General features: G+C 37.6%; 3 protein-coding genes across 8 annotated transcripts; all 3 read left to right on the top strand.

The window, feature by feature from the left end:
* The first annotated feature begins 265 nt into the window (after positions 1-265).
* On the top strand, positions 266-5,395 carry LOC137729228 (ERD (early-responsive to dehydration stress) family protein). 2 transcript variants are annotated; one of them, XM_068468091.2, is made up of 12 exons: positions 266-762; positions 1,343-1,687; positions 1,908-2,063; positions 2,225-2,360; positions 2,643-2,744; positions 2,904-3,026; positions 3,132-3,212; positions 3,297-3,637; positions 3,723-3,968; positions 4,068-4,392; positions 4,490-4,723; positions 4,806-5,395. In XM_068468091.2, the coding sequence occupies exons 2-12, from the start codon at positions 1,374-1,376 to the stop codon at positions 5,064-5,066; spliced, it is 2,319 nt and encodes a 772-aa protein (XP_068324192.1). In that variant the 5' UTR covers positions 266-762; positions 1,343-1,373; the 3' UTR covers positions 5,067-5,395. The 2 variants fall into 2 exon arrangements, with proteins under 2 accessions (XP_068324192.1, XP_068324191.1); XM_068468090.2 differs by having other exon boundaries at positions 402-841.
* Positions 5,396-6,624: 1,229 nt separating this feature from the next.
* On the top strand, positions 6,625-11,825 carry LOC137728900 (lysine-specific demethylase JMJ26). Of its 5 annotated transcripts, none has more exons than XM_088678462.1 (13): positions 6,625-6,982; positions 7,363-8,134; positions 8,228-8,343; positions 8,431-8,530; positions 8,620-8,752; positions 8,825-8,888; positions 8,973-9,666; positions 10,035-10,364; positions 10,502-10,891; positions 10,980-11,052; positions 11,128-11,213; positions 11,302-11,421; positions 11,523-11,825. In XM_088678462.1, exons 2-13 carry the CDS (start codon positions 7,691-7,693, stop codon positions 11,649-11,651), a joined length of 2,679 nt encoding a protein of 892 aa, XP_088534588.1. In that variant the 5' UTR covers positions 6,625-6,982; positions 7,363-7,690; the 3' UTR covers positions 11,652-11,825. The 5 variants fall into 5 exon arrangements, with proteins under 5 accessions (XP_088534588.1, XP_068323794.2, XP_068323795.2 ...); XM_068467693.2 differs by having other exon boundaries at positions 6,662-6,982; positions 8,225-8,343; XM_068467694.2 differs by having other exon boundaries at positions 6,685-6,982; positions 7,682-8,134.
* Positions 11,826-15,857: 4,032 nt separating this feature from the next.
* LOC137728000 (leucine--tRNA ligase, chloroplastic/mitochondrial) lies at positions 15,858-22,203 on the top strand. Its single transcript, XM_068466876.2, has 20 exons — positions 15,858-16,331; positions 16,705-16,849; positions 16,951-17,007; positions 17,394-17,513; positions 17,606-17,710; positions 17,832-18,055; positions 18,172-18,238; positions 18,320-18,474; positions 18,676-18,940; positions 19,053-19,247; positions 19,434-19,513; positions 19,623-19,685; positions 19,826-19,907; positions 20,107-20,184; positions 20,267-20,365; positions 20,510-20,682; positions 20,857-21,034; positions 21,214-21,291; positions 21,387-21,518; positions 21,620-22,203. The coding sequence occupies exons 1-20, from the start codon at positions 15,934-15,936 to the stop codon at positions 21,860-21,862; spliced, it is 2,937 nt and encodes a 978-aa protein (XP_068322977.2). The 5' UTR covers positions 15,858-15,933; the 3' UTR covers positions 21,863-22,203.
* Positions 22,204-22,306: the final 103 nt, after the last annotated feature.

Genomic DNA, 22,306 nt, shown 5'->3' with positions numbered 1-22,306 from the left:
TGTCAAACTTAATATATTTAGTTTGATAAAAAATTATAACTCATGACTGATACGCATAGTATAGGGTCGTTAACGAACATTTTTAACACCAAAAAAAGAAAATTTTCCTTCTTTTGTGAGAGTCACGCTACAAATGCGCAACCCTACCCTAATTTTTCTCTCCCGCAACGATCATTAATCTGCAACCTACTCCTTTTTGGTGGGAGTCCAACAGCCCCAACAAGTTTCCAATCCTATTGGCCCGTGCTTCCACCCTCACCAAACCGCGCGTGAGCACCGCCTTTCGCCATCGTACGATCCAGATACTCACCGAAAAGTAGCCGTTGGACATCACACTGTGACACACACCCCCTTGCCGACACCGAAACTTAAGTAAAGCGACGTTATTAATACATATTTTTGACTTAATCCAGAAATCCATACAACAAAAATTAAAACCGAAGCCGACCAAGAACCTTCAAAAACCCACCACCCTCCTCCTCTTCCTCTCTCTCTCTCTCTCTCTCTCTCTGTCTCTGTGTGGAATTTGCCTGTCCACGAAGGAAAGCGATTGCTGCAGTTTGATTTCCCACTTATGTGTTAATTTTCTCGGTGGCTGTGATTCAAAGGTGGAGACTTTGCGGTGGAAGCACGTTCACAGTAGCGTGAGTTCTTGGGTTTATTGGAAGGAGGGAGAAAAGAAAGAATTATGCTTTCTTTAATTGAAATTTGAAGCAATTCGATCACGTTCTGATTCGACTTCCCCGATCCATAAAAACCCTGGTTTTTATTCTTTCCTTCGTTCATTGTTTCTTCAGATTTAGGGGGTTTTAGCAGCCAAATTGTGAAGTTAAATCTCGAGGTTATTAGCCTTAAGCATGCTTAATTTATAGTTACTGTACCTGTTGGTAATTGTATGGAATTTTTTGCAGCTATAGTGTAATTTCACCGTGCTTATCGAATAATTATTTAATTAATTAATTTATTACTTGTTTTTAGTTGTTTTAAGACTCGCTTTCGTGGAAAATATGGGATTGGGAACTGTTTTCCAATTTATGGTGTTTGATACAGAGGCTGTATAACGCGAAAGAAAGACGGAAATATTTTGATATGGTAGCCTTTTATTCGTAGATGCGTTATTGTTGCATATGAATAGTTGTCTGATTAGAATAAATTGTTACCATTTTGGCTGGATTGGATTGCTTTGCAATTTCGTAAAGTCCAGTGGTTCCAAGGTTGTGAGAAATTGTGTTCATGGTTTCTTTTTCTCTGTGGCTTTGTGCTTTCATATTGGTTGTGGCATATGATATTCATTTGTGTGGATATTGTTTTGTTAACGTTAATGGTAATACTCGTTTTACAGGTTATTGCATTGTTGTTTGTGGGCGATATAAATGGCTACACTTGGAGATTTAGGGGTTGGAGCGGGCATCAATATTCTCAGCGCGCTCATTTTCTTTCTGGTGTTTGCCTTTCTTAGGCTTCAACCCCTCAACGACAGGGTCTACTTTCCCAAATGGTATTTGAAGGGATTGAGGGAGAGTCCCACTCATTCTGGCGCTTTTGTGCGCAAGTTCGTCAATCTGGACTTCAGGTCATACTTAAGGTTCTTGAATTGGATGCCAGCTGCGCTGAGGATGCCGGAACCAGAGCTTATTGATCATGCAGGATTGGATTCTGCAGTTTACTTGCGGATATACTTGATAGGGTATGCTGCATTAATTCTCCTATTTCTTCTTATGCTTGCTACTCATAGTCTTTGCTGTGATAGTATGTTAATATTATGTTCCGCTTGTATTTCTAATATGATTCCTTGCTTCCAAATCACAGCAACTTGTTCTGCTTTAACTAAACACTACCCAAATTTTCGCTTGTAAATATAATTTGTTAGCTGATTTTTATTGCTCTATTCCCTTTTTTGCTTGCAGGCTTAAAATCTTTGTTCCTATAGCACTCCTTGCATGGGCTGTTTTGGTACCGGTCAACTATACAAATATCACTTTGGATCTAGAGAAGATAAAGAATGTTACTTCAAGTGACATTGATAAGCTCTCAATTTCAAACGTCCCAGATGAATCGCCCAGGTTAGAAACCCCTCTTTCTTGCTTATCCTTCTTAAATTGTCATTTTTAGATGTGTATGATAATTTTTCTTGCCCTTAGAAGTATGTCATTTCTGTACAACGCAGAGTCGTTTTATATATTTGGACAACATAATAAATAATAATGTCATTTGTATTTCACAGATTCTGGAGTCATATAGTGATGGCCTATGCCTTTACCATTTGGACATGCTACGTGCTGCTGAAGGAGTATGAGAAAGTTGCCAATATGAGGCTGCATTTTCTTGCAACAGAAGAACGCCGACCTGATCAGTTTACGGTGAGATTGACTATGTGCTCGGTTTACTTGTTCAGATTATCGTATTAGACTTTAAAACATATAACTATGAAAATAAAACATTGGATGACTTAAACATTGTTGGGAGTTAGTACTGTGGTACCTTCGTGTTTCAAACATTGGAGGTTATGTGGCTGCTTTGATTTCCTTTTTTGGAATATTTTCTGTGATGCAATTGCTTTGTAGTGATGTCAAAAAGAGAGGATAAAACAACTCTGTAAGCCCGTGTTCAGTTACCAAACTTATGGCTTTGTTTTTCCACAGGTCCTTGTTCGAAATGTTCCACCAGATTCCGACGAATCTACAAGTGAGCTTGTGGAGCACTTTTTTCTTGTCAACCATCCAGATCACTATCTTACACATCAGGTTTGTTTCTGAAATAAGAGAACATTATCATGCATTTTAAATTTAGCTTAGTGTTTATAAATACTTCGTTTTTCTCGTGTTTCTGTGTGGTTTAAATAGATAGTATAAATTTGTGAAACATCTCCACCTAATTAACCCCATTCTGAATATTACATGCAGGTGGTATACAATGCCAACTCACTTGCGAAATTGGTAAAGAAGAAGAAAAAGATGTTGAACTGGCTTGTCTACTATCGAAATAAGCTTTCTAGAAGTAAAACCGCAACAAGACCCTTAAAGAAGGTACTTCAAATGCGCTCATGTGTTAGAAACTAATATGTTTCCAGTGTTCAGAGCTACTTATTAATTTCTGATTTAACCTGTGTATTGTGCATATGTTAATAACAGACTGGTTTTCTTGGGCTGTGGGGAAAAAAAGTTGATGCAATTGAACATTATGAAACTGAGATTGACAAATTGACAAATCAAGTAAGTACAATTCCTTGAGTTCCTAGTCAAATCTCTACTTCCCCAGGAGGTTGATTCAAATGCATTTTTCTTCTTTTTTCTCAGATAGCTGAAGAAAAAGAGAGGGTTGCTCATGATCCGAAGTCTATCATGCCAGCCGCCTTTGTTTCCTTTAAAACTCGATGGGGTGCCGCTGTTTGTGCACAAACTCAGCAATCCAGAAACCCAACTATTTGGTTAACCGAGTGGGCTCCAGAGCCACGTGATGTATATTGGCCGAACCTGGCAGTTCCATATGTACAACTCACAGTCAAGAGGCTTATTATGGGTGTTGCATTCTTTTTTCTCACCTTCTTTTTCATGATCCCCATTGCAATCGTACAGTCTTTTGCAAGCCTCGAGGGAATTGAGAAAGCAGCTCCATTTCTAAAGCCCGTTGTAGAAGCGTGAGTTGTTTCATCCTCAAAATTTTTAGCCTAGCATCTAGTTTTCGTTATTACCATTACTAATATCACCTTGATTGATATGCAGGAAATTCATTAAGTCAGTCATTGCAGGTTTTCTACCCGGAATTGCGCTGAAGTTATTTCTAATTTTTCTACCAAAGATATTGATGATCATGGCGAAATTTGAGGGCTATCCATCTAGGTCTTCTCTTGAACGGAGAGCAGCATCGAGATACTATCTCTTCTCTCTGGTGAATGTATTCCTTGGGAGCATTATTGCTGGAACTGCATTTGAACAGCTAGATTCTTTCATTCACCAATCAGCAACCGAGTACGTAATCCTTGAAGATAATTTTTTTTTAATATGTTGTTCACCGTCTCTTATCTTGGTTCAGATCATGAAAATGAAGTATATATTGTATTTTCGCAGGATTCCAAAAACAATTGGTGTTGCCATCCCAATGAAAGCAACTTTCTTTATCACGTATATAATGGTTGATGGATGGGCCGGTATAGCTGCAGAGATTTTGATGTTGAAACCGCTGATAATATACCACTTGAAGAATTTCTTCCTGGTGAAGACTGACAAGGATAGGGAGGAGGCCATGAATCCAGGAAGTATTGGTTTCAACACCGGAGAGCCTCGGATTCAGTTATATCTCTTACTCGGCCTTGTGTATGCTACGGTGACACCAACCTTACTTCCGTTCATAATAATTTTCTTTGGCCTGGCTTATGTGGTTTTCCGTCATCAGGTAAAAAGTTGGCATCAAATTACACTTCCGTTCTAATAGTTATATCTTTTGTTGTAGGATATTTTTAACCTCTGTCTTTTTTATGCTCCACATGCAGATCATAAATGTGTATAACCAGGAGTATGAGAGCGCTGCGGCATTTTGGCCTGATGTCCATGGTCGTATTATCACTGCATTGATCATCTCACAACTCCTCTTGTTTGGGCTGTTGAGTACAAAAAAGGCTGCTCAGTCAACGCCGTTTCTCATTGCGCTTCCAGTACTGACCTTATGGTTCCATAGGTATTGCAAAGGTCGTTTCGAACCTGCATTCAAGAGATACCCATTACAGGTATGTAGGGATTTCCCTTGTCTTTGTAATCTGCTCATTAAAATTATCATCATTGTTTAATTCTTTGTTTTTCGGTGTTTAGGAAGCAATGATGAAAGATACACTGGAACAAGCAAGAGAACCGAACTTGAATTTGAAAGGCTATCTTCAGAGCGCGTATATCCATCCGGTTTTCAAGGAGTGTGACGACGAAGAAGACCATGAATCGTTTGAAAAGGGTGAAACTGAGAGCATGATTGTGGCCACAAAACGGCACTCCCGGAGGAACACCCCAGCGCCTAGCAGAATGACCGCTGGATCCTCGCCGTCAATGCCTGATGTTGAAGAACTTGCACAGCCGTAAATTCCAAGTTGGAAACGTAGATGTTAGCTGTAAATTTGACCGGTACAGTGTCTGTACGACTGGAGGATAATGGCGTTGTAAATCAAAAGAGCTGATAACGATGCACGAGGAGGGCAATGTAGTTTGGTCTTTGCAGTTTTTGTCCTCGTTGTGTAAAGGAAGAAGACGAACGGGAAGACGGTAGGACAATGTAGTTTGGTTTTTGCAGTGTCTTTTTTGTGTTGACAAATTGTGTAGTTTGTGAAATTATGCTTTTTGAAATGGTTTGTATATTGACAGATGTTAGTTGAAATATCATGGAAGTGAAAGGAAGCGTTTTCTTTACGAAACAGTGCAGTCAACATGTAACTTATGATTCACCCACTCCCAGGCAAACAAAACCCAAAACTAACAGGAACAAAAACCATGCTGACGATGTGGAGTAGGGTTATCTCTCCTCCTAGTCTTTCTATTCTTCATTTTTCTCTTATTTGAATGGTTACGGTTAAATTACGTCAATATTTGGTGTTAATTTTTTAGTAATCATAAGAAGACAAAAAACAATATGTGAAGGGAGAGGAGGGGAGGGGATGAGAATAGGATCAGAGAGAATTCTACTCCTTTTGTAATGTGTAAGTGATGCAATATGCGAGAAATTCTTGTATATTCTAGTTTTTAACTGGTAGAGTTAGATTATTGTATTTTTTGAGCAAAGATTTAATGATTAAAAGCGTCAGGGTAAACAATACTTATAATAGAAAATTTATAAAAGTTTTATGTCATTGGATGCGGAACATACACACCGGTTACCTTGTTTTGAAATGCTTTTAAAATGATTGAAATTGTTTTTGATGAAAATGTTTTTGGAACTAATCTTGAGTAAAAATGCAAATTAATCATGAATAAGCACTTCTTGGAAATAGCACATAATTAGTGTTTTTTGCAAAAATCACTTTAAGTATTTTTAGAACCCACAAACATTTTTTCTAAAAACACTTTCTAAACGTGCTCATTTTTTTTATTTTTTATGGTAAGCATAGTATCAAAATGCTATATATGTTAATTAATGTTTTTTTTTTTATGTATTTCCTTTACAGTTTGTATCCATCCACATCTTAGTGCTGTATTGCCTTAACGGTCAATGTACTTGAAACTTCATATTTTTTATTGGAATTGACTAGAATGTCGTTTTCAATAAAAATAAACATTTAATTCGTGCAAGTGCTTATCTCTCATGATTTCTACCTCTTATACAAAAAGGTTTTCAGTGTACCAAAAAAACGGGTCGGTACATTTTTTTTAAGTGTCCAACCAATTATATTATTACCCTTAATGTACCAAACCGTATTTCTAGCATATTAAAAATTTCTCCAATTAGAGGAGAGATTTTTCACTTTACATGAAAAATAAATCAGTATACCTAATATCGTAATATAAAATATAAACACTAAGAAAAAAATGTGGCGTATAAGTTCGCGTTTCGACCACATAAAAATCTATCCAATGGAACACATCACTATTACGGAAAGTGGGTCAGAAGATATGTACTAATTAAGGCCCAAACCACGCACACAGAGACGAATTAGATACGGTTGGCCGAACGACTTTCCAAATCCAAAGGGACATATTCTGCTGGCTAGTCGTCCTCGGAAAAAACGCTCCGTATATATACCCTTCGTCCAAATTAACCAGCTTCCGCACCTCTCTCCGACTCTCCTTCCCTCCATCTCTCTCTTCTCACTTTTCGTTTCTCTGATCCCTTCGCTCGCATTCCCGATTCCTTTCGCCCCCAAGATTCCCAGAAACCGTTTCGAACCCAGAATTCAGAAAATTCGATAGCTTCAAGAAATCAATCAACATGCAAGTGCAACTACGCCTCTGAAAGGCCAAATTCCCAGCTGGTTATTCGGCTCTCTGGAGTTTTCAATCATTTTTAGGTCAGTCCCATTTGAATTCTCTCGTTTCTATCTGCCATTTTATTCGAATTCTTGTTCTTTTTTGAAAATTCGGTTCTGTTTTATGAATTTTGGCGCTTAAAGTAGAAAAAAAGGGAAAAAAGTTGCATGTTTGGGTGGGACTGGATTATATGGTTGTATGGGAATGGGATTGGATTAAGGGTTTTATGGGATTGGATTGGATTAAGGGGTTTGTGCTTGAAACCGGATTCTGGGTCGGTTGACTGAAGTCAACAGAGCTGCATTGACTCAGAACAGTTTTAGAATGTCAAAACAAATTGCAATTTAATTCAAATACATTGTTGTATTCTTGGTATTAAATATCAATCTGTTTGTTTTCATGGAAAATAAAAATTTTCCAGGAATGATCACAGTCAACAGTGGCGTTTGTTCTGCACTGACTCAGAACAAATTGGAATTGTATTCAAATACAGTTTGCAAGGATGGTTGGAATTTAAATTCTATCTGCTTGTTTTCGCCAAAGAAAATTTCCGGGGAGGATCACTGTTGTATGATGTGTGCAATTGGCATTGTTTGTCCATAAAAACAATTCAATTTTTATGATGCACATACTGTTTTTTCATCCTAAGAGAAAACAAATGGATTATGTGAACCTGTAACATTGTTGGTTTTGAATGCTGTTACGATACTAGTGTCCGATGATTCTGTCCTGTTCTATAGGAATTAAGAATGGAAGTTTTGATAGTAGAACAAGGGCGGCTGGAGCGGTATAATGATAAAGATATTAGGGTGCCTAAGAGAAGACGTTCCAATTTCCTGCATCATGGAAAGGGAGGCGACAAATCAGAAGAGGATGAAAAGCACAAGGACTTCTCATCATTGACTGGAACAGAGTCTAAAAAGAGGCGGCTTACTCCAGAGAATGGAAAAAGGATGTCGAAAAAGCGACGCTCCTCCTCAAAAGTGGTAGAAAGTTCTGAAGATGAGTTTGATGGGGAAATTCTGTTTCTTGTTAAGGCACAAGCGCGCAAAAGGGGAGGAGTTGACTGTGAAGTGATAGGAAGAAGTTCCTTAAAGGATGGAACAGTAAGATATGAGTCAAGGAATGGAGCTTGCAATACCTCGTCTTCTTCACCACCGACTTCTCCTGGATCAACTTCAAGAGATATGAAGGTATTATTCATCTCCCATACAGTTGCCTTTTAATTTTATCTAAGTAAATAAGGGTAGTCTGACTGAAAGTTTTCTGTTTCTTTCTTAAAGCAGGATAATGAAGAAGTTAATTTAAAGTGTCATCAGTGTATGAAAGAGGAGAAGAAGACTATTCTTTCCTGCTCCAAATGTAAAAAGAACTCCTATTGCATCCTCTGTATCAAGCAATGGTATATTTTTAATACAGATGCGGTTTCTTTTTGAATTTGAAACTTTTATTTTTATTTTATCATGATTTACTTCTGTTGTTCATATAGGTATCCTCACATGAAAGTAAAGGAAGTCAAGGAACTTTGCCCATTTTGCCGCAAGAATTGCAACTGTAATGCATGCCTGCACTCAACTGGTGTGATTAAGGTTTGTTTCCCCATTATTACTTTCTAAGTATTGCTCCCTCTAAAGAAAATTATACTAATATGGGATCCTTTCTTTTTTGGGAACTGCAGATACCAGAGACGGATTTAGATGACCGCAAAAAGGCTCAGCATCTGGAGCATTTACTTTCCAACTTGCTTCCATTTCTAAAGAAAATTTCCCAAGAACAAAATCAGGAGATAGAGATTGAAGCTAATCTTCGAGGTACAATATTATTGGCTTTGGCTTCAGTTTGTTTTGAACTTTACGACACTTCTAACAACAACTGTCCTTCAGGGCTTTCACCTTCTGCAGTTGAAATACCGCAGACTCTCTGTTTTAATGATGAGCGTGTCTATTGGTAAGCATCTCTACTTTACTACAAGGGAATATTCTGTGATTTGTTTTGTCACTGTCTAAATATTACTTTATATGCTTGCAACAGCAACCACTGTGCAACTTCAATCATTGATCTACACCGAAGCTGCTCAAAATGTTCGTATGAACTTTGTCTAAATTGCTGCCAAGAAATTCGCCAGGGATGTCTTTTTGACCGTGGAGACATGAAATTTCAGTATAGGAGTAGGGGTTATGATTACATCCATGGTGGAGACCCGGCACCTGACTGTTGTCCCTTGAAAGAGTCAGAGGACCATATTAAGCCTTTGACTGAGTGGAAGGCAAACAGTGATGCCACTGTTAGTTGTGCTCCGAAAGAAATGGGTGGCTGTGGTGACTGCGTGTTGGATCTCAAGCGCATCCTTCCGGCCGACTGTATCTCAAATTTAGTAGTGAAAGCAAAATATTTATTAGAGACTTTCCAAAAAGAGCGTTCTACATTCAAGCATAATTGTGAAACAAGAAGAGATATGTTACGAAAAGCAGCTTCCAGAGAAGGTTCTTGTGACAACTTCTTGTTTTGCCCTGATTCAAAGGACACTCTGAAAGAAGAAGAGCTTTTGCACTTTAAAGAACATTGGGTGAATGGTGAACCAGTTATTGTTAAAAATGTGCTCGAACAGGCAAATGGTCTGAGCTGGGAACCAATGGTAATGTGGCGTGCTTTAAGTGAAAATATGGATGCAACTAGTACACAATATTCAGAAGTAAAGACCATCGATTGCCTGGCTGGTTGTGAGGTGTGGTTCTTTTAGCAGCTGTTACTCTATTTGCTCTTTTAACTTCTGGCAAATGAAAATTTTTCTTTAATGCATTCATTTGATCAGATCTATAAATATCGATTCAAATCCCCTTGTTTGGTGTGGTTGACAATCTAATGTCTTATGTCGTTCTACAATAATTAATTTGGCACAACAATGTTCCTGCCTGGAACTATGGCTGCGCATTAGGTCAAAGCTTTAGTAGTATAGCACCAATTTTATTTAAAGGTCCTCTCTCTCCCCTCTCATGCAGACTTTTTTCTGAAGTTTTTCATTCCTCTTTTCACTTTGTTTTTTTTTTTTCTGCCCATATTGCACATTCAATGCTGTTTTGTGAACTTCTGCAGGTGGAAATCAACACTCGTCAGTTTTTTCAAGGATACACCGAAGGGAGAATGTACAAAAACTTGTGGCCAGAGATGCTTAAGCTGAAGGATTGGCCCCCTTCTGATAAGTTTGAGGATCTTTTACCGCGTCATTGTGATGAATTTATCAGTGCCTTGCCATTTCTAGAGTACACAGATCCTAGAGCTGGTTTCCTTAACCTTGCTGTTAAGTTGCCGCCAGGTGTCTTGAAACCAGACATGGGCCCAAAAACATATATTGCTTATGGTTTTATGGAAGAGCTTGGAAGAGGAGACTCCGTAACTAAGCTCCATTGTGACATGTCTGATGCGGTATGACTTAAAACTTGGAACCTGCTCAATTTTCACGTAGTTGATTGAACAAATATTATCCATCCTAATTTTTTATAGCAGGACCTGAAAAACAAGGTTTATGCCAGTCTCTTGACATGCTCTTTCAACTTCTGTAGGTGAATATTTTGACACATACCGCTGAAGTGCAGTCAAGTAATGAGCAGCAGTGTGCAATTTCTAGGTTGAAAAAGTTACATAGGGTGCAAGATGAAAGAGAATTTATGGATTGGGAGAATTCTCACAAGGATCGTGCTGGACAGTCTGGTGGACAGACAGAGGACAGAGAAACCCTAGAAAGCAATTGCCCATCTGAAATTAATGGAGAATTGAAAGTTCGGAAAAATGAACTAGATGATTCGTCTTGTTCTTCCTCCAATGAAGCAACCGAGGAAACGGGTGGTGCTTTGTGGGACATCTTCCGCAGGGAGGATGTCCCTAAGTTAGAGGCTTATCTGATGAAGCATTATAAAGAATTTAGGCACACCTATTGCTCACTAGTTGAAAAGGTACTTATACTTTCTTCAGTTTTTCTTTAGCCAAATTGTGCTCCAAGGGCGCTGATGTTTTCTTTTTCTCTCGTGTTTCTTGGGTTAGGTCATTCATCCAATTCATGACCAGTCTTTTTATTTAACGTTGGAGCACAAGCGGAGGCTGAAGGAGGAATTTGGTACGTAAGAAGTCGAGAATCTGTTGATGTACCTTATACCACTTGGATGTTAACTGACATGTTTTTCCCTTTAAGGTGTCGAACCATGGACTTTTGTACAAAGACTCGGAGAGGCGGTATTTATTCCAGCCGGATGCCCACACCAAGTCAGGAATCTCAAGGTCCTATATCATTAGTTGTCAATACAATTCCTCTTTTCAAATATTTTCACTTGTATAACTCTGAAATAGTTTGTTTTCCAACCTGCAGTCCTGCACGAAAGTAGCAGCAGACTTCGTATCTCCTGAAAATGTCCATGAGTGCCTCCGTTTAACGGAGGAGTTTAGACAACTTCCGAAGAACCATAGAGCCAGAGAAGACAAACTTGAGGTAAACCACTTTGTTTTACCCTTTAATCGATTTTCCGCCAACTTATTTCGCTTTATTTCCTCTCCTAAAGTTACTTCGGCCTTGTCTCTTTGGCGGAACAGATCAAGAAAATGATACTTTACGCTGTCGATCACGCTGTTAAAGATTTTGAATCCTTGGCATCGACTCAAGAGTTGGAAGCCTTGGTATCAACTCGAGGTTTGAAGGCCTTGGAATCAACTGAAGTTTGAGCATTACGGAGCTACCCGAACCTGTCAACTTTGTAGTAGAATTTTTGTTATAATAATGCTGATATTGGCTTCTGATAACTGTCTCCTGAGCACCATTTTTGTAAGTAGAAACAATTTTTGGAACGGAGTTCTCTTCGCACTCCAAATAAATTGAAGCCAATGATCCTTTTGTTACGAGCGATATTACTACTCTTAGTATTTAAAACCAAAATATTTACCTTTGATGAACCCGTGTCATTGCTTCGATATAAAGGTTTCTAATAGATGCTTGAGCTTAAAGACAAAATTACTGGAGCAAGAGCCAGAAAGTAGTGTTAGATATAAGGCTTGTTTGAAAATGCTTATAAAATGATTGAAAATACTTTTTTTTTTTTTAAATTATTTTTTGTTTCTAAAGCATTTGAAATGGTTTTTAGGATCACTTAATTTTTAAGTTTTTACTAATGATTGGTTTCAAAAATATTTTTACCAAAAACGCTTTCAGTCATTTTAAAAGTACTTCTAAACGAGCTCGTCGATTCTTGGCAAGTATATTGGAATAAATTAAAACCAACATTAGAATGAAATATAGCTAAACTAAGAAGAAAACAAAATTCTGTTAGTGTTTCATTGGAAACTACAACTCTTTATTTATAACCATTAAATTGAATAAATAAAAAGAAATCAATCACCAGTGCTAAACAAAATGTAAAAAGCTAAAAAAAATTGTGTAAAATCACTTCCCTTTGATCAAAATCACAAGAAAGACTTGGATCATGAGATCGAATTCTGTCACTCGTCTGAGCTTTCCGAAAAACCAAAACTCCTTGTAAAAGTTCAGTTGGTCCCGCTCCACCTCAAAAGAAGCGGTTCTCACTCTTTTGTGATAGTGGGACGAGTGATGCAGTCCAACCCTGGGCCTTCTCCAAAATCACTCTTGAATGTAAGCAACATCTAAGTTAATGAAAATTTTAAATGCATACTAAGTAAACCATTTTACATGTTATGAATGACGGCACTTGAGTGTCAAAGTGTTTTCATGCAGATACCTTACTGACATATTATTGGCAAGTGAAAATATATTAAGCTTATCAGTTTCAAAATATTGCATCTAGAAAATGCAAAAGCACGAATTAGACTAAATCTGTGACATATTGACTCAACTAGTAGTTCATCAACACGAGGTCCCAATTCATTTGACGACCGCGAAGTCATCAAATGAATTGCCGATCACTAACGGTATTGGGCAATGTTCACATGCACTTTATACTTAAAGCGACTTACCTGCAAAGTAAAGTTACAACTCAAAACATTATATAACTTTACATTCTTGATTCAGAATTCCACTACAGTAACGAGCTTCTAGTGTCTGCACGGGAGACCATGTGACCCATACGACTACCCACACAATACAAGGACACCTTTTATTGCGGTAATATTGGGCCACTTTTTATAAGAGAGGATTGCATACGGATGACCGTATGTAAGAATCCTCAGCATAATACCATCATGATGCTTGTGTCTAGAGCCGACGAATCTAGAGGTCTGGACCACTCGTTTTATTGTTTTAAATTCTACAGTATCCATTATTCCATTTCATTGGTCCACCTCACACAAGTTAAGGGTCCAAATCTCTAGGTCCGCTTGCTATGGACTTCGAGATTCAGAGACGATCTCGATACATATTTACACTACGGTGGCAGATTGGAGCAAAGCCACACAAGTAATCAGCCATAATATATTTGTATTTAATTCCTCATCCATAAAAGTAAAAAAAGAGAAATACAACTAAACTGTATACTAATTGGTTTATCACACTTTTAATGGTGTAATAAAATATTATTGACTAATAGAGTGAATAATAGTATTTAGTGAAATAATGAAAAAAACTAAAACAAACCCTAAAATACTAGGTTGGAAGAGGATAGAAATTCAAGATTTAATCTACTTTTAGAACCAAAAAAAAAAAAACAAAACAAAAAAAAAGAAAAACAAATCATAAACCAAAAAGACTTATGAAAAGAAAACTATGAATAAAGATTAAAAAGATTGTGTATTTGCTTCCTTCCTTACCCATAATTTCTTGCGATCCATGATCAAGTAGAAACCATAAAACCATCTTTCTAGGCTTTTGAAGATCTCATGCGCTCCATTACAAAGTGATCATGTTTCAAGCCAGTCCTTGGGCAAACTCTTTTCTTCACCATCTACCGCAAATCAATCGGATCTCAAAATTAATTGCATAACTAAAATTATCTTCCATGAAAACACCAATTATTGAAACCGATTCATATAACTATGAATAAATGATATTATAAGGATTCGACATAAAAACGGAGTGCCGACTAAGTCTTCCCCTTCTCCTCCTCGACAACGTAAAATAAACTTATACAAGCATAATTTATGAATAATCTAAAAATACAAATTCTTGAAGCCTTGAAATCCCTATAGCCCAGATCTTCCAAGAGAAACCTCTCTTCAGAGAATGACCAAAAGAAAAGTTTGGTTAGAAGTTCTTTTTATAGTGAGATTTGTGTGGCATTAGGGTTTCTTAACTATAATAAAATAACCAAATTGCCCTTGCCTTAGAATTTAGTATAGGAAGTTGCATGAATTATGGCTATTTATTAGGATTGATCGTTACTTATCAAATTCAGGATTCAAAAAGTCCATGCAATTCTTAAAATTCTAGTAAAACCTTGACTTCTCAATTTTTTGTTTACTTCTTAACCGTTCGATTTTATTTTTATTTTTTTTAAACAAAAATCTAATAGTTAAAACACATAAAATCTTTCATATTTGAAGACACCAAAAAAAGTCTATAGTTTATATTACATAATACAAATGGACCAAAAGATATGTATATATTTCCTCCTTCCGAAAGAGTCTTATAAACACTTAAATAAGAATCAAATCATCAATAACCACGTCATATGATTTACACAATTTAGTTTAAATAGAGGATGATGTTAGAGAGATCAAATTTTTAGAAGATCTTTCGTAGACCGCATGACGGTTGATAGTTAGTCTATTTTTTAATGATTTAAAGAATAAGTCCAACCATCAATCGTTATATAATGTGTTTTACAAAATATGGTTTAAAATTGATCTCTCTAATACCTAGTAAATCGACAAAAAAAAAAAAAAAAAAAACATTTCCTAATAAGTAATAATTTTGTAATTTCAGTAGAAGAGCCTTAATTTAAAGATTGTCGAAGTCTGCGACGTAAGCCGTTTGGCTAGTAATTTCAATCAAGGGAGTGAATATATATGTTCTTGCTGTGTGCATGCATTTTCCAGCAAAACGAGTTCAAACTCTCGAAGCCATCTGAGAAGAAAGAGCTCATTTCACTTGAGCCTCCTTTTGGGTTTGAGCTGCTCGTGCTCGATCACTGTTTCTCCGGCGAGAAACAGATCCAATTGCGACAGTTGGATTCGTCGACCTGATTCTTAACACTGGTAATGCGATTGAGGAGTCAGTAGTAGAATTTGAGGAACATGGATATTGGAGTGAAGGGATTGTGGAGAAATGAGAATCATGTATATTGGGATTGTAGAATAAAAGAAACTTTAATTGGGGGAGGGGGCACACACTCATCTATCGAATGAGCGATTTTTAAGTGTGTCGAAACACGGTCTAGTACACTAAATGTAATAATACAATTAGTTAGAATTTTTTTTTTCTTCAAGTTTCCAACAAATTTTATCATTACACTTGATGTACCTGACCGTGTTCTCAGCATACTGAAAAATTTCTCTCATCTAAGAGAATTGCTACTTAACAAAATAAGAAAAGAAAGGAACCGAAGTTGGGAAAAGGATCGTCAACTAAATCCCCTTGTTAGTCTGATTTCTAATCTTTAAATGTTTGAATATGAACTTTAGGAGAGAACTTACACTTTTCGCATGCTATAGTTGTAAGTAAACGTAAGAGAAAGTGAATTAATTCTCATATTTTAGTAAACACAAGAAACTCAATAACTCAAGTGATTTTAAGAATAATGTTACACTTACCACATATTTATATTACCATTTGTATTATCTTTTTAATATAGGTAGGATCTGCCAACGCAAGCAACTGTCATCTCTATTAGAACGATAACATAATATAGATGGGAGCCACACGTAGAAACCCAAATGGGCCCAAACTTGGGCTAACTTTAAGCCCAAAACCCCAGACCCAACAAACCAAAACGAGCGCCAAACAGCGGTCTCGCAGTCACAGCACGTTATCTCATCCACTCTTTTCAGCCACTCTCATTCTTCTTCTTCCTCTTCTTCTTCTTCTTCAGCTCGATGCGAAATGAGTTCTTCTCCTCACGCACTACTCCATCTCCAACCCCGACCTCCTCCGTCGCCCCCCTTATGCTTCGGCTCGATTCCGTTTTCTTCGCAATCACTCACCCAATTCAAGAAATTCAAAAAAAGCAACTTTTCTCTGAAGTTGTACAATAACAGCTCCAAAAGCGGCGTTTTCGGTAGAACTAGCGGCCTAATCAGAAGCTCGGTGGCCGAGGAATCGAATGGTACGGCGGAGCAGAAGCCGAAGCAGCAAGCCGTGGTGAAGAGGCCCTACCCTTTCCACGAAATCGAGCTCAAATGGCAGTGTTATTGGGAGGAAAATCGGACGTTTCGAACCCCCGATGAAATTGATACCTCCAAGCCCAAATACTATGTTCTTGACATGTTCCCGTATCCCAGGTCTCTCTAACTTTCATAAAAATCTGTTCTTTTTTGTTATGTATTTATTTTTAAATTTCAATTGCGAGTGATTGTGAATGTAGAAAATATGAAGACCCAATTTTAGTAACATGATTTTGTGCTGTTTGATTCATGAAAGTTTAAATTTTTGCAGTTAAAAAGTGATTGTTTGAGCAATTGGGTTAATGAAAAACTTAAACTTTCAGAATTCATATGCCTTCTGGAAATTGCAGTAATTTGGAAGTTTGGATTAATATGCTTTTTCCTGTATGTAGGATTGGATAATTTTTTATAACTGTAAAATTTTTAGGTTGTTCGGTTTATGTTAACTAAAATCTAAAACTGGTATGCTCATTTGGATGGTTTATTGCAGCGGAGCTGGGTTACATGTTGGCCATCCACTTGGATATACTGCCACGGACATTCTTGCTAGGCTCAAACGCATGCAGGGTTACAATGTGTTACACCCAATGGGATGGGATGCATTTGGATTGCCAGCGGAGCAATATGCAATAGAGGTTCGCTTTTCAGTGCTTTTGTATGGCTTGTAACTATTTGAATATTGCGGCGGGTTTGAAGGATTAGTTATTAATTTGGTTGCGTTGTATGTGTCTGACAGACAGGAACCCACCCGAAGACCACAACCTTGAAGAACATTGATCGCTTTCGCTCCCAGGTCATGTAATATTTTTTTTAATTGCTGGATGTGTAACAAGTCAGTAAATGAAGAAACTTGGCAAACTATGACTTGAGATCAACTACAGAATACTGTATACCTGTTTTGGGAATGACAGTCAAGGTCCTTTAGAAGTTAAATTTGAAAATGAATTTGTTACTTCAATCTAATGGCTCATAGGCCAGTAAGTCAAGTTATTATTTAGTATTTAGTTGATGATTGAAGGGGTGTTTTGGGACCTATAAATGTTTGCCAATGTTAGGGATGGTAGGTTTGCGTTAAAAGTGAAACCCGCTACCCACGTTTGATAATAGATTGTTGAGCTCTTGGTTTGGTGGATTGCATTATTTGTTCCCTATGTATTGACATTTTGTATTTGCTTGCAGCTTAAATCGTTAGGATTCTCATATGACTGGGATCGTGAAATTTCTACAACAGAACCAGAATATTATAGATGGACCCAATGGATCTTTCTTCAGCTATTACAGCGAGGATTGGCGTATCAGGTATAAATGAGATATTGGCTGTAGATAATTTCTAACGTTTTCACCATTACACCATTACACAGATCTGATAATCTCTACTTTGTTACATTCAGGCTGAAGTGCCAGTCAATTGGTGCCCTGCTCTCGGTACTGTCTTGGCAAATGAAGAGGTGATAGATGGTTTGAGTGAGCGTGGGGGTCATCCAGTTATAAGAAAGGTATATACTGGTTGGATGCATTTTCATTTTTCAAACCATCTAAGATAATAAACTTATTGGCTTAATTCCAAGTTCCGGATGGTTCTATAATTTTACAGTGTCATTGTTTATTACCGAGCAGCCAATGAAGCAATGGATGCTCAAGATCACTGCATATGCTGATCGTCTTCTAGACGATTTAGATGACCTTGACTGGCCTGAAAGCATAAAAGAAATGCAAAGAAACTGGATAGGGAGGTCAGAAGGTGCTGAGATGGAATTTCCTATTCTTAGCAGTGATGGACAGGAAAGAGACACAAAGATTACAATCTATACTACCAGGCCTGACACCATATTTGGAGCAACGTAATAATAATCATACACCAAATTCCTATCTTGATAAAAGTTTTACATTTGAGGCACTTGTACAGAAAGCATTTTACATAGTGTCCCTAAATCTATATTTGTGTTTTTGGCTCCAGCTATTTAGTCGTGGCACCCGAGCATCCCTTGTTGTCAACGTTAGTATCAACAGCTCAGAGAGAAACTGTACGTTCAATTGTTTCTTGCCCAGTTTTCTCAAAGGTTTCTTATGATGGGTAATTAGAGGGCCAACAATATTGAGCACAGGTGGAGGAGTACATAGATCTTGCCTCAAGAAAGAGTGACCTTGAGAGGACTGAGCTTCAGAAGGAGAAAACCGGGGTCTTCAGTGGTTGCTATGCTAAAAATCCTGTTAATGGGGAAGCTGTTCCTATATGGGTTGCGGACTATGTCTTGGGGAGGTTTGTTTGGCTTTATGCTCATTTCCTTCATTCATTACAACTGTTCTTCCCATTAGAAAGTAGCAATCTTACTGACGTTTTGACAGCTACCTTTGTATGGTGTGTAAAAGGGGAATTTTATCTGTTGATTGTTTCTCCTCATGCAAATATGTTTCATCAATTTGCTGTATAACTTTTACACGGGACTTTGTTACTTTGCAGTTATGGAACAGGGGCAATTATGGCTGTTCCTGCACATGACACTCGTGATTTTGAGTTTGCATCAAAATTTGACATCCCAATTCGTTGGGTTGTGATGCCGGATGATAAAAATATCAGTGGTTCCAAAAAGGCCTATTCAGGTGAAGGTACTGTTATAAATTCTTCAAATTCAACACTGGGGCTGGACATTAATGACTTATCTAGCAAAGAAGCTGCTTCCAAAGTCATTGACTGGGCTGAGAAAACTGCACATGGGAAGAAAAAGGTGAGTTTTCAGAGCATGGAAGCTTATGTAATTAGACATTTGGAGTATGCCTACTTGCTCTATGCATATGATATATGATTTGTTCTTTTTGCTCAAACTTGTCTTTCTTCAGGTGAACTTTAAGTTAAGGGATTGGCTTTTTGCTCGGCAACGTTATTGGGGTGAACCTATTCCAGTAGTTTTTTTGGATGATACTGGTGAGACTGTTCCCATACTTGAAACTGAACTGCCCCTTACCCTACCAGAACTGGATGATTTTTCTCCCACTGGGACAGGAGAACCACCACTATCAAAAGCAGTTTCTTGGGTACAGTTTCCCTCTTTTCTTCTGTCTATGTCTTGCTACTGTTTAGTCTGTTTATGGATGTGTTCATGCGGTTCAAGATTTGTAGTTTTGATAGTCTTTGGTGAAATGCAAAACATTTTCTTGCCAGTGTTCCAGATGATTTTGCTGCCATCTATACTTATATATGTATACTTTGTAACTTTTCAGGTTAAAACTAAGGACCCTTTATCTGGAAAACCAGCTAGACGAGAGACAAGCACGATGCCTCAATGGGCTGGTTCTTGCTGGTAAGCTAATTAACTTCAATAGTTGAATTGTGTTAGTTAATGCAAATATGAAATGTTGAAATTCATTTTAGGTTTTGAGATGTTATATTTTTTTTTTTACCGTGTCCAGGTACTATTTGAGATTTATGGACCCAAAAAATTCAGAAGAATTGGTGGAAAAGAGGAAAGAAAGGTAAGTGAAATATTTCTCTGGGAATTCTTCATATAAAATTCTACTTTCTTTTCAAATAAAAATTGAAAAAGGTAATGATTAAATTTATGTGAATTCCTCCTTTTTCTTTTTGTCTTTTTTAATATCCTCTTGATCTGCAGGTACTGGAACCAAGTTGATGTGTATGTTGGGGGTGCAGAACATGCTGTTCTTCATTTACTTTATTCAAGGTTCTGGCACAAGGTGTGTAACTTAAATCTGTCTTGTTCTTCATTTTGGAACATACATGTGCATAAGATTGACCAATATGAAATTGCATGACTTTGTACAATAGTTGTATCTATAATTACAGCTGTTGTGGTCATTAATCCTTGATACTGTTGTGTTCAAGTCTTGTGTCATATGTCGTATGAATTGTTAATGCCGCATAATATTATTTCAGGTTCTCTATGACATTGGCGCTGTATCCACCAAAGAACCTTTCAAGTGTGTCATAAACCAGGGCATTATTCTTGGCGAAGTACAGTTGTTTTTGCTCTTTGAAGTAATTGGAAAAGTAATTTTTTTTTTCCAATACATTTTTCTAATGCTTTGCTTTGCAGGTTCAATATATCGCTTACAAGGACTCTGATGGGAATTTTATCTCTGCCGACTCTGGGACAGCAGTGGAACATCAGCAAGAAATAATACCAGAAGAAAAGGTACTCTTCTTGGATGCCTCAGTATAGTTTGATCCTGTGCACTGTCTGTTTTGAAAGGTCCCAAGGGAAGAGTAGAACCATTTGTTTGGCATTTCATATTCCTCTCTCATTTTATTATCTCTGACAATATTTTTACTTCTGTAGGTCATGAAATCGGGGGATTCTTTTGTACTGAAAGACAATCCTGACATTTGTCTGATTGCACGCTCTCATAAAATGAGTAAAAGCAGGGGAAATGTAGTCAATCCCGATGATGTTGTCTCTGAGTACGGGGCGGATTCACTTCGCTTATATGAAATGTTCATGGGGCCACTTAGGTAATTTTCTTTTCATTGAATTTTTATCTTATTAGGTACTTGGTTTGGCCTATGTTTTCGCTTATGTGCCTAGGAAATTACGAATGTCTATGCCTATCTCAAGTACAAGATAATATCGACAAAGATAAACTTTGCTCTTGATTAATCTTTCTTGTCACTGAATCTTGCTTCTAGAGATTCAAAGACCTGGAATACGAGTGGAATTGAAGGTGTCCATCGATTTTTGGGAAGAACATGGAGGCTAGTCGTTGGTTCACCATTGTCTGATGGTACTATCAAGGATGGGACAGTAGTGACTGATGGGGAAGCTACGTTGGAGCAACTTCGTTCTCTCCATAAATGCATTGCAAAGGTCTGATCTTAATTTCTGGACTCGATCTTCTATTTCTTTTTATATCATATTCAAATTTCTCCTTGGTCATTTACTATGAGTTGTTCTCTTAGAAGGTAAATCATGAAAATTACGATAGAATGGCATGTCAAAAAATCAGAAGTATGCACCTTTTAACCAATAAATTTTCCGAATTGCAGGTAACCGAAGAAATAGAAGCAACAAGGTTCAACACTGGAATATCTGCGATGATGGAATTCCTTAATGCGGCTTATAAGGTCCTTGAATCCATTTAAAACATACATGTACCATCTTTTTGCGATGGTTAAACATGACAGATTACTGACTTTAACTGTTTCATATCCCTTTTCAGTGGCAAAACCATCCAAGATTGGTTATTGAAGCATTTGTTTTGTTGCTCTCACCGTATGCACCTCATATGGCCGAGGAGCTTTGGTTTCGCTTGGGACACTCCAAATCTCTGGCATATGAGCCTTTTCCGAAGGTGAGATTACAATATCATGTAGGATGTAAAACCATGCAGAGAATGTCGAATGAGATATGCAGATCACTTGTTGATTTCTTCCTATGTTCTAATAAATGCAGGCGGATCCTGCTTACTTGAAGGAATCTACTATTGTCCTCCCAGTTCAGATCAATGGCAAGACCAGGGGTACGATCCAGGTTGAAGAGACCTGTTCGGAGGAGGATGCTTTCCAACTAGCAACACAAGATGAAAAACTCTCCAAATATCTGGATGGAAAGTCGATTAAAAAGAGAATTTTTGTCCCTGGCAAGATTCTGAATGTCATCCTGGACCGTGAAAACGTCAAGGCAGCTGCCCGATAATCCCTTCAGTCCCATGCCGGCATTGGTGATTGAGTCAGACAACTGCATGAAGAAACAGCTCCCAAGTTATCTGCTTTGCAATTGATTGCATGTACCTCCCCGTTTCGGAGGCCTTTAAATCTAGGATTCGGTCTAGGACTTTTGGGAAGAAGGAAAGCACAGCTAATCTTGCACAATCCATAATGTATTCTATTTGCAGTGCGGACCCTGGCTTGTCCGCACAGGATAGGACCCCACATTCGAGGGGCCCTAAAATAAACGAAATTTATGTAAATAGGTGGAGTCATTAATTTTTCTCTATTTATATAAATAATAAAAAAGAATAACAATTCATAAAAGAATTAAGATTTTCTTCCTCTTTTCCGCTCTTCGCTTTTCTCTTTTGACATACACTATGAAAACCTCCTCTTCCATTTTTCCACTCTCTCTCTTCGAAACTCCGCT

This window comes from Pyrus communis, chromosome 10 (assembly GCF_041283825.1).
Source record: "Pyrus communis isolate YQ-2024b chromosome 10, ASM4128382v1, whole genome shotgun sequence".
NCBI lineage: Eukaryota > Viridiplantae > Streptophyta > Magnoliopsida > Rosales > Rosaceae > Pyrus > Pyrus communis.
The sequence above is the reverse complement of the archived record's forward strand: the minus strand, read 5'-3'. Positions and strand labels throughout refer to the sequence as shown.